This window comes from Anolis sagrei, chromosome X, assembly GCF_037176765.1.
Source record: "Anolis sagrei isolate rAnoSag1 chromosome X, rAnoSag1.mat, whole genome shotgun sequence".
NCBI lineage: Eukaryota > Metazoa > Chordata > Lepidosauria > Squamata > Dactyloidae > Anolis > Anolis sagrei.
In genome coordinates, this window is record NC_090034.1 from 107,555,525 (window position 1) to 107,563,592 (window position 8,068).

The 8,068-nt window shown below is 46.6% G+C and overlaps 1 protein-coding gene across 3 annotated transcripts in view; it reads right to left on the reverse strand.

Moving 5' to 3' along the window:
* The window catches only part of LOC137095010 (nectin-2-like), a 152,287-nt gene extending 151,080 nt beyond the window's left edge, over positions 1 to 1,207 (reverse strand). For 2 of the 3 annotated variants that reach the window (XR_010908755.1, XM_067461152.1), the window contains exon 1: positions 969 to 1,207. Coding sequence is in view for 2 of the 3 variants with exons in the window: in XM_067461152.1 (XP_067317253.1) it covers positions 969 to 1,026 (58 nt within the window). In the remaining variant the exon portion in view is untranslated. The remainder of the gene's footprint in view (positions 1 to 968) is intronic. The other variant, XM_067461153.1, reaches the window with a different exon arrangement.
* Positions 1,208 to 8,068: the final 6,861 nt, after the last annotated feature.

The following is an 8,068-nucleotide window of genomic DNA, read 5'->3' on the forward strand; positions in this document are numbered from 1 at the left end:
TTACCATCCAACTGAGTTTACACGGGAGTAAATGCATTTGAGGTAATAGGCCTACTCTAATAGAAATCCAGGGGGCATTTAATAGGACCATCCCCAACTGTGTTTACACAGGAGTAAATGCACTGGATGTAATAGGTCTATCCTAATAGAAATCCAGGGGGGCGTTTAATGCATGGGATCCACCCCTTACCATCCAACTGTAGTTTACACGGGAGTAAATGCATTTGAGGTAATAGGTCTACTCTAATAGAAATCCAGGGGCGCTACCATCTCCAACTGAGTTTACACCGGAGTAAATGCACGGGCTGTAATAGGTCTACTCTGATAGAAATCAAGGGGGCGCTCCACGCATGGGACCCTCCCTCAAGACAACTGTGTTTATACAGGAGTAAATGCATTGGATCCAACAGGTCTACTCTGATAGAAATCCAGGGGGCGTTACCATCCAACTGAGTTTACACGGGAGTAAATGCATTGGGTGTAACAGGTCTACTCTAATAGAAATCCAGGGGGCGTTACCATCCAACTGAGTTTACACGGGAGTAAATGCATTGGGTGTAACAGGTCTACTCTAATAGAAATCCAGGGGGCGTTACCATCCAACTGAGTTTACACAGGAGTAAATGCACTGGATGTAATAGGTCTACTCTGATAGAAATCCAGGGGGCGTTTAATGCATGGGGCCACCCCTTACCATCCAACTGCAGTTTACACGGGAGTCAATGCATGGAGCCCAATGGGTCTACTCTAAGAAGGAATGCAGGCAGGCTTGCGGCGGATCAGAAGCGATTGGGGGGGGGGGGTTACCAAGGGCGACTAACCCCCCGCAGGTGCTGCTAAGCCTCTTTCCTTCTCCTTCTGGGCGACTGGCCAAAGGGGCCGGTGGCCTGGCTCGCCATCTTGGCCGAGGAGAAGCCAAACTTTCTCCCAATGGGGAAAGGAAGGGAAAGAAGGCAAGGCGGACTTACCTGGCAGGAGGAGGAGGAGGCCAAGCAAGGCGGCAAGGAGGCTCCCAAGGGGGCCCATTGGGTGGGAGGGAGGGAGAGAAGCAGGCAGGCAAGGGTCGTCCTCCGCAGGAGCCTGGTTCCCACCCGAAAGCGGACTCGCTCCGGATCTGCGAAGGAAGAAGGAAGGCAAGGCAGAGCAACCAACCCGTCTGGCGGCTCAAGGCGACTGCCAGCGCCCGGTGAGGCTCCAGCCACGCCCCCCTCGGGGAGGAGCCAGCGCACAGCCACGCCCACCAAAGCAGCCACCGACTCCTCCTCCTCCTCCCCCCCCCCCCAGGGAGTCCTGCTGTCCCGATTGGTCACTCTCAGGATCCTTGAGCCTTGAGCCCAGGAGGGTCAGAGTGCGCTCCTGCTACCCAGAGCAGGTCAAGGGTCTTGGGAAACTACAACTCCCAATGTTTCTATAGCACACTGAGACATTGCCATTAAATGTAGGGTCGAATTGCTCTCATTCCACAGTGTAGAGATGCACACAGAGAAGGACAAGGGTCTTCGGAAACTACAACTCCCAACGTTTCTATAGCAGTGAGAAATTGAGGCCAAGGGCCTTGGGAAACTACAACTCCCAACGTTTCTATAGCACTGAGAAATTGAGGTTGCAATTAAAGGTAGGGTCGAATTGCATTCATTCCATAGTGGAGTGATGAAGACAGAGAAGGACAAGGGTCTTGGGAAACTACAGCTCCCAACATTTCTATAGCACTGAGAAATTGAGGCCAAGGGTCTTGGGAAACTACAACTCCCAACGTTTCTATAGCACCGAGACATTGCAATTAAAGGTAGAATTGAATTGCATTCATTCCACAGTGGAATGATGAACACAGAGAAGGACAAGGGTCTTGGGAAACTACAACTCCCAGAATGCCATAGCATTGAGCCATGGCAGAGAAGGCCAAGGATTTTGGGAAACTACAGCTCCCAAGATTTCTACAGCACTGACACATTGCAATTAATGGTAGGGTTAAAGTACATTCGTTCTATGGTGTAAATGCATTCAGAGAAGCCCAAAGATCTTGGGGAACTACAGCTCCCAAAGTTTATATAGCACTGAGACATGGGAGTTAAAAGTGGGAGTCGAACTGCAGCGCAGATCCACCCAGAGAAAGTCAAGGATCTTGGGAAACTACATTCATTCCACACACAGTGGACTACTGGGATTTGCAGTGCCAAATGGTGTCAAACTGCACCCCCAACTACCTTCATTAAAAGCAGACTTTTCAGTTGCATCTAGATTGTAAAATCAACAAAAACAACAACAACAACACAATGATAATGCATCCCTTGCGCACTGCACGCGCATAGAGCTGCAGAGTTCTTCTATTTGCCTTCTTGTTGCCAGGCTTCAACCTGCTTCTCATGGAGTTGCATCTATCCTGGGATCCCTATGGCCGCACAAAAGGGATTTGAACTTGTTTCTCCCACCAAAATGGGATCAATATTTCTTACTCCAGCCTTGATTTTCCTCTTTGGCTCCTGATTCTGTTCCCACTTTTGCAGACACGCCTCATTTTGACCCATTTTGCAGGACTCCCATGCCGCCTAGTGGCAGCTGCTCATCTGCAACACAATAAAGAACATACCGGGTTGTTGTAGGTTTTTCCGGGCTATATGGCCATGTTCTAGAGGCATTCTCTCCTGACGTTTCGCCTGCATCTATGGCAAGCATCCTCAGAGGTAGTGAGGTCTGTTGGAACTAGGAAAATTGGGTTTATATATCTGTGGAAAGACCAGGGTGGGACAAAGAACTCTTGTCTGTTGGAGGGAGGTGTGAATGTTTTAACTGACTACCTTCATTAGCATTTGAAGGCCTGGCTGAGCCTGGGGGAATCTTTTGTTGAGAGGTGATTAGATGTCCTTGTTTGTTTCCCCTCTGTTGTTTTGCCGTTGTAATTTTGGAGTTTTTTTTAATACTGGTAGCCAGATTTTGCTTATGTTCATGGTTTCTTCCTTTCTGTTGAAATTGTCCACCTGCTTCTTGTGGATTTCAGTGGCTTCTCTGTGTAGCCTGACATGGTGGTTGTTTGAGTGGTCCAGCATTCCTGTGTTCTCAAATAATATGCTGTGACCAGGTTGGTTCCCGAGGTACTCTGCTATGGCTGACTTCTCTGGTTGAAGGAGTCTGCAGTGCCTTTCATGTTCCTTGATTCATGTTTGGGCAACACTGCGTTTGGTGGTCCCTCTGTAGACTTGTCCACAGCTGCATGGTACACAATGGTAGACTCCTGCAGAGGTGAGAGGATCCCTCTTGTCCTTTGCTGAACGGAGCATTGGTTGGATTTTCTTGGTGGGTTTGGAGATAGTTTGTATTTTTATGATTATTATTTGAAACACCACAAGATGAGTCCACAGCAGACAAGCGCATTGTGCTGGCTGTTGCATTGGATCACACATCAGACCCTTCCCAAGTGTCTAGGACTGTGTGATGTATCAGCAAATGATGCGTGCAGGTCCCACTAAGGTGGCCTTCTGCAGTTGGCAGATGGTAATCATGTTTAGGTGCAGCCAAGGTCTTTAGGCAACAGACTGGCAACCAAGATCCAGTGCCTAGTCCAAGCCATGGTCTTCCCTGTAGTCACATCTACGGATGTGAGAGCTGGACCTGAGGGAAGGCTGAGCGAAGGAAGAGAGATGCTTTTGAGCTGTGGTGTTGGAGGAAAGTGCTGAGAGTGCCTTGGACTGCGAGAAGATCCCACCAGTCCATCCTCCAGGAAATAAAACCCGGCTGCTCACTGGAGGGAAGGAGACGAGAGGGAAAGCTGAAGTACTTTGGCCAACTTTGGCCAAAGTTGAAGTACTTTGGCGACTAAAATGATCAAGGGTCTGGAGAACAAGCCCTATGAGGAGCGGCTTAGGGAACTGGGCATGTTTATCCTGAAGAAGAGAAGGCTGAGAGGAGATATGATAGCCATGTATAAATATGTGAGAGGAAGCCACAGGGAGGAGGGAGCAAGCTTCCTTTCTGCTTCCTTGGAGATTAGGACGCAGAACAATGGCTTCAAACTACAAGAGAGGAGATTCCATCTGAACATTAGGAAGAACTTCCTGACTGTGAGAGCCGTTCAGCAGTGGAACTCTCTGCCCCTGAGTGTGGTGGAGGCTCCTTCTTTGGAAGCTTTTAAGCAGAGGCTGGATGGCCATTTGTCAGGGGTGATTTGAATGCAATATTCCTGCTTGTTGGCAGGGGGTTGGACTGGATGGCCCATGAGGTCTCTTCCAACTCTTTGATTCTATGATTCTATGATTCTACATCATGAGGAGACAGCAAAGCCTAGAGAAGGGAATGATGCTGGGGAAAGTGGAAGGCAAAAGGAAGAGAGGCCGACCAAGGGCAAGATGGATGAAGTGACTGGACTGACCTTGAAGGAGCTGGGGGTGGTGACGGCTGACAGGGAGCTCTGGCGTGGACTGGTCCATGAGGTCACGAAGAGTCGGAGACGACTGAACGAATGAACAACAAAGGTCTTTAGGCACTGCACCCACTGTGCCAATCACCACTGGGACCCCCTTAAATGGCTTGTCTGAGTCTTTGCAGTTCGATCTTTAAATACTCATATTGTGTCAGCTTTTCCAGTTGCTTCTCTTCAATCTTGTTGTCGCATGGGATTGCAACATCAACGATCCATACTTAGTTTTTTTAACATGATTGTGAGGTCAGGAGTCTTGTGTTCCAAAACTGTCTATCTGAATCCAGAAGTCCCAGAGTAGTTTGATGTGTTAATTCTCTGTAACTTTTTCTGTCTTGTGATCCCACCCATTCTTTGTCACAGGCAGATGGTGTTTGTGGCACACGTTCCAATGAATCACCTGAGCAACAGTGTTGTGCCTCTGCTTGTAGTCTGTCCACGATCTTGCAGCAGCTGAGGATGGGATCTATTGTTTCACCTGCTTCCTTTCAGAGTCTACACTTGGGATCTGTTGTCAACTTTTCAATTCTGGCTTTGATGGCCTTGGTTCGAATGGCTTGTTCTTGAGCTGCCAGAATCAGGCCCTCCTTTGTCTCCTTTTTCAGAGTCCCGTTTGTGAGCCACAGCCATGTTTTTTCTTTCTCAATTTGGCTCTCAATTTTTCCCAGGAACAGTCCATGGAGAACCTTCTTTGGCCAGTTTCCTCTTCTGCTCTGGATCGTGTTTTTATGGTATTCCCTCTTTGTCTTTTGCACTTTAAATAGTTTTCTACTCTTGACTTCCCTCAGTGTTGGTTCTCAACTGCCTTTCCCATCATCTCCCAGTCCGTGTTTCTCTTCTTCTTCTACCATTTGTTTCCCTTGCAGAATTCCTCTTCTCTCTGCCTCCTGATTTTCTGGGCAGGTCAAGTCTGTCGACATCACTACGTGGGTGTCATGAGTAGTGGATTGTCATCAGTTGTCTTGTTTTTCTGTCTAGGTCATCCATCTCTGCTTGTGTCCAGTTCCCAATCCCAGCCGTGTATCTAATGATGGGGATGGCCCAGGGGTTGAGAGCCTTGATTGCATTTCCACCATTTAATTTGCTCTTCAAAACCTTTCTGACCCTTTGGACTTCTTCCTCTTCCTCCTCCTCCTCTTCTTCTTCTTCTTCTTGTCAACAGTAACAGATCCCAAGTGTAGACTCTGCGAGCAAGCAGATGAAACAATCTATCACATCCGTAATAGTAATAATTATTGTTATTGTTATTGTCAGTCACAGATCCCAAATGTAGACTCTGCAGGGAAGCAGATGAAACAATAGATCCCATCCTCAGCTGCTGCAAGAAGATCGCGCAGACGGACTCCAGGCAGAGGCACAACACTGTTGCTCAGGTGATTCATTGGAACTTGTGCCACAAACACATCTGCCTGCCACAAAGAACTGGTGGGATCACAAGCCTGAAAAAATTACAGAAAATGAACACATCAAGCTACTGCAACGCTCTCTACATGGGGTTGCCCTTGAAGACTGCTCGGAAGCTTCAAATGGTCCAGCGTTCGGCAGCCAGGTTGCTAACAGGAGCGGCACTCAGGGAGCATACCACTCCTCTGTTGCGCCAGCTCCACTGGCTGCCAGTTTGCTACCGGGCACAATTCAAAGTGCCGGCGTTAGCCTATAAAACCCTAAACGGTTCTGGCCCTACTTACCTCTCCGAACGCATCTCCTCCTATGAACCAGCTAGGACATTAAGATCATCTGGGGAGGCCCTGCTCTCGGTCCCGCCTGCATCACAGGCGCGCTTGGCAGGGCCTTCTCAGTGGTGGCCCCTCGGCTGTGGAACGCCCTGGCTGCAGATATCAGATTGGCCCCCTCCCTGCTGGCATTTCAGAGGAAAGTGAAGACCTGGCTGTTCGAACAAGCATTTGATTAAACAGTGTAATTGAACATAGGAATACGGAATAATGGATGATGAGACTGGATTCTGATTTTACTGTTGAGGCGCTAATGATTGTTATACGGATGTTTAATGATTTATGTTACAATTGTTTTTAATTGCCCTATATTTGTTCGTGATGTTTTGTATTGATGTTGTTCACTGCCTTGAGTTGCCTGAGGGCTGAGAAAAGCAATATAGGAATAAAGCAAATAAAGTAAATAAATAATACTCTGGGACTTCTGAATTCAGACGGACAGAGTTTTGGAGCACAAGACTCACAATCGTGTTAAAAAACAAAATATGGATCGTGGATGTTGCAATTCAGGGTGACAGCAGGATTGAAGAGAAACAACTGGAAAAGCTGACACGATACAAGGATTTAAAGATCAAACTGCAAAGACTGGCACAAGCCAGTCAAGGTGGTCCCAGTGGGGATCGGCACACTGGTTACAGTGCCTCAAGACCTTGGCCTGTACTTAAAAACAATCAACACTAAAAAAAATTGCAATCTGTCAGCTGCAAAAGGCCACCTTACTGGGATCTGCATGCATTATTTTCCGATGCTTCACACAGTCCTAGAGACTTGGGAAGTGTCCAATGTGTGATCCAATTCAACAGCCAGCAGAGTGATCTTGTCTACTGTGGACTCCTCTTGTTGTGTTTCAAATAATAATAATAATTCAATACAAGCATTGCAGTCTCACTCTAGGTCAGGGGTCCTCAAACTAAGGCCTGGGGGCCGGATACGGCCCTCCAAGGTCATTTACCCGGACCTTGCTCAGGATCAACCTAAGTTTGAAATGACTTGAAAGCAAACAACAACAGCAACAACAACAATCCTATCTCATCAGCCAAAAGCAGGCCCACACTTCCCATTGAAATACTAATAAGTTTGTATTTGTTAAAATTGTTCTTCATTTTTATTATTGTATTGTTTTTAAGTGTTTTTTTTTTTTTTGCACTACCGATAAGATATGTACAGTGTGCATAGGAATTCATTCATCTGTTGTTTTTTTTCAAATTATAATTCGGCCCCCCAACAGTTTGAGGGTCTGTGACCTAGCCCTCTGTTTAAAAAGTTTGAAGACCCCTGCTCTAGGTTATGCTCACATTGAGTTGTTGTTGTCGTTGTCGTTGTTGTTGTTGTTGTTGTTGTTGTTGTTATCATAGCTCACTGCTTAGGTGGACAGAAAGTTGGGCTGAAGGTCGGGTCCTCACCCTGACCTAGGCTTCAAACTGCCAACCTTTCGATTGGTGTGATCTATTACACCAATTACTGCCGTTCAGCAGTGGAACTCTCTGCCCCGGAGTGTGGTGGAGGCTCCTTCTTTGGAAGCTTTTAAGCAGAGGCTGGATGGCCATCTGTCAGGGGTGCTTTGAATGCAATATTCCTGCTTCTTGGCAGAATGGGGTTGGACTGGATGGCCCAAGAGGTCTCTTCCAACTCTTTGATTCTAGGATTCTATGATTCTATGATTCTATTACTGATACTGATTGACCAGCTGTGATAAAACCCGGTTATGCTCATATTTAATTACTATTATTATTCTTATTCTTATTATTTGCAGTCTCAGTATAGGTTGTGCTTATACTGAATTATTATTATTATTATTATTGTTATCTCAAGATAATAATAACTGCAAATAATAACCCTAGCTTATGCTCAGATTGAATTATTATTATTATTATTATTATTATTATTATTATTTGTAGGTTCTTGTGGGTTTTTTCGGGCTATA